This window comes from Aquila chrysaetos, chromosome 9, assembly GCF_900496995.4.
Source record: "Aquila chrysaetos chrysaetos chromosome 9, bAquChr1.4, whole genome shotgun sequence".
NCBI lineage: Eukaryota > Metazoa > Chordata > Aves > Accipitriformes > Accipitridae > Aquila > Aquila chrysaetos.
The window spans coordinates 38,464,089-38,466,926 of NC_044012.1; the positions used below are offsets into that span (position 1 = coordinate 38,464,089).

The 2,838-nt window shown below is 59.2% G+C and overlaps 1 protein-coding gene across 1 annotated transcript; it reads left to right on the forward strand.

Moving 5' to 3' along the window:
• The first annotated feature begins 435 nt into the window (after positions 1-435).
• On the forward strand, positions 436-1,978 carry LOC121233545. The gene is made up of 3 exons (XM_041126222.1): positions 436-444; positions 501-1,077; positions 1,370-1,978. The coding sequence occupies exons 1-3, from the start codon at positions 436-438 to the stop codon at positions 1,477-1,479; spliced, it is 696 nt and encodes a 231-aa protein (XP_040982156.1). The 3' UTR covers positions 1,480-1,978.
• Positions 1,979-2,838: the final 860 nt, after the last annotated feature.

The following is a 2,838-nucleotide window of genomic DNA, read 5'->3' on the forward strand; positions in this document are numbered from 1 at the left end:
AGGGCTCGGATGTTGCACCTTGAACCGGCCAGGCTCCCTCCCAGGCAGACACAGGGATCAGCGCCGCTCCTTCCCCCGGGAAGGGGTCGTGTCCCAGCCAGCAAAGTCAGGCCACGGTATTGCTGGACACCAGCATCTCACAAAGCCAATAACTGCTCCCGGGTGTCAAGCTTTGTCTGATTGTGGCACTGCAGAAAGGGAGAAAGAGCCAAGGAGACAAAAGGGAAAAAGAAAAAAGAGAGAAGAGAGAGAAAAAAAAAAAAAGGCAAAGGGAAAAGAGAAGCCAAGAGACGCAAAGAAAAGCAATGGCAAGGCGCAGCGTTGCTGCGAGGTCAGGGGTGCAGTCAGGGCTGGAGAAGGGCTCTGGGGGGTCCCACCTCCAAGGACAGCTGGGCACGCTGCCCGCAGCCCATCGCTGCAGCTGCATCTCAGGTTATGTTCATTGCACTGAAAAGAGTTTTTCTTTCAATGCCACTAGCCTGAGCATCTAACGGCCCCAGCGCAGTGCCTGGCGGCTTGTTTCCCTGGGCCGGGGCTGGTTTCCAGCAGGAGCTCCCAAATCCTTCCCCTGCCGCCCCGGGCTGTCCCACGGCAGGGCTGGCAGCGGAGGAGCCGTGCCCAGGCACTGCAGGACACAGGCAGGGTGTCCTCCTGGGCTCCAGTGGGCAGACACAGCTCAAACGCCCGATTTGCCCGCTTGTGCATGCAGGCTGCGTCCCTCTGTGCCGTTTCGAAGGGCTGCTTTGCCTCTACGGCTCAAATGGAAAAAAGCAAAGATTAAAAACCATCCCCCCCCACCCTCCGGCACAGCTGCAAACACTTCGTCATGCAAATCTCCCCATAATGGTCACTGCTGTGTTGATTTAACAAGCCCTGTGGACTGGGTTTCTGCTTGCCAAGCCGGCCGCTGGATTTCTAGGAAACCGAGGGATGAGGCAGGTAGTTTTGCTCCAAGTTTGTGGCCTGATGCGATCAGACGCTGCGCAGCGGACAAGGACCACGACCGCCGGCCACCCTGCACTGTGCCGGGCGAGGAGCAAAAGCCCTTGATCAAGCGAAGCTGCTGCTGCCGCCAAGGCGAGAAACGAGCAAGACACCCACACCCAGAGCCCCGAGCGGCAAAATGAGTCCCTGCCCCGTGCTGGCAGCATCCAGCACCGGGGACACGCCAGCCCTGCACCCCTGTGGGGTGTTCTCAGGATAGGGACGGCCAGCTGAGCAAGGTGGGGGCTCTCGTTTTGGCTACGCTACGCAGGGCTCCAGCCGGCGGGACTCACGGTGTGGGGCAAGAGCATGATGCCAACCCCACGCCTGGCCTGCTCAGGGGCCCGTGTTAACCTTCAGATAACATTTTTTTTCCCCTGGACAGGCACGGATAGGGCACAGGTTGATGTTGGGAGATGGGGCACGGAAAGCATGGGAAAGCAGCAGGGGCTCTGGGCTTCACGGGGCATGGGAGAGTTCCCGGGCACTGGCTAAAGGATGTTAATAAGGGCAGGGGGGGGGGGGGCGGAAAGGAACGGCAAAATGAGGCTAAAATGTATGGACAAACGTCAACAGCGCAACGTGAAAGCAAAACCCAGGGGAAGGCCAGCTGATCCGGTCGCAGCGTGGGCGCAGTTGGGTGCTGGCCGAGGGCTGATGGGGCGCAGAGGTTGCTGCAGTCTTTGCTGACGGGGCCGTCAGCTGCAGGACGGGGCTGCTCTGGACCCCGGAGCTCGGAGGAAAACCACTGCTCCCAAAGTGGTGTCGTGTTCCCCCCCCCCGGCGCACGCACATGCGCGCATAGGCCCGGGCGGATAAACGGCAAGCTCAGTAAAAACCCAGAGTTCAAGACCTTGGAGCCTCTCGGGAGGAACATGCTAAATAAAGAAACGAAACATGCTGTGTTTATCGTCTTCCCCATGAATGCGTGTTGCAGCCGGGCTGCTGCAGCACGCACGCCTGCGCTCCAGGACGGTGACGGGAGGCTGGGAGGCGGCGGGGGCTTTTCCTGGAAAGGAGCATGGTTGTGCACATCCCACCGACGTTAGCGGTGCTTGGTTATCTGGGGGGGGTCTCACACACCTCAATTCATTTCCAAAGTTTTATTAAACTCTTTTTGCCGTCTGGGTTTGGTGTCAGGGAGGTATCTCGGTGCAGCACACTGCTGCTCGCCACCGTGGTCTCCGTGCACGGTGCCTTTAAACCTTCCTGTTGGTTCCTGTATACCCGAGGCTCGGCGGTAGTTCTACTTAAAATGGCTTTGCGGAGTGGGATGCGTGAGTGGGATGACGAGCCCTGGGGCGCAGAAAACACACTGCCCACCCGCCCCGATCCCCCCGCCACCTCCCCGTCCTGCTGCACCCTCTCCCAGCTGGGCAGGGACACCGGGCTGCACGGCGCAGCCGTACGGACCAGGAACCACCAAGGCAAATCCCCAGACGGGGCTCGGCCGTGGCATCCCCGCCACGAGCAGCCAAGACACAGCTGAGCACCGGGACAGCCCCCGGTCACAGTGTGCCCACCGTCCCGGCAGCATCCGCCAGCTGAGCCCCTTTGGGAGCCTGTAGCTCCTCAACCAGAGCCTCAAAGTTTAAATATCCTGGGATGCAGGGAGCCTCTTAAAGCTCCTCTAGCATTTAACTGATTTAACAGCCCATTGCTTCAGTAATACCACCTGCCTGTGTACAGCCGTGCACGAGGATTTTTGACTCGCTCTGTGAGTGATGAGTTTACATTTATATACCGTCCTTTGCTGGAGGGATCCCCATTAATACTGCAAATACTTGTGTGCAAGCTATCCACATCAGTCACATCACCCCACCTCCGCAACTCAGCAGGTCCTCCGAGACGGCC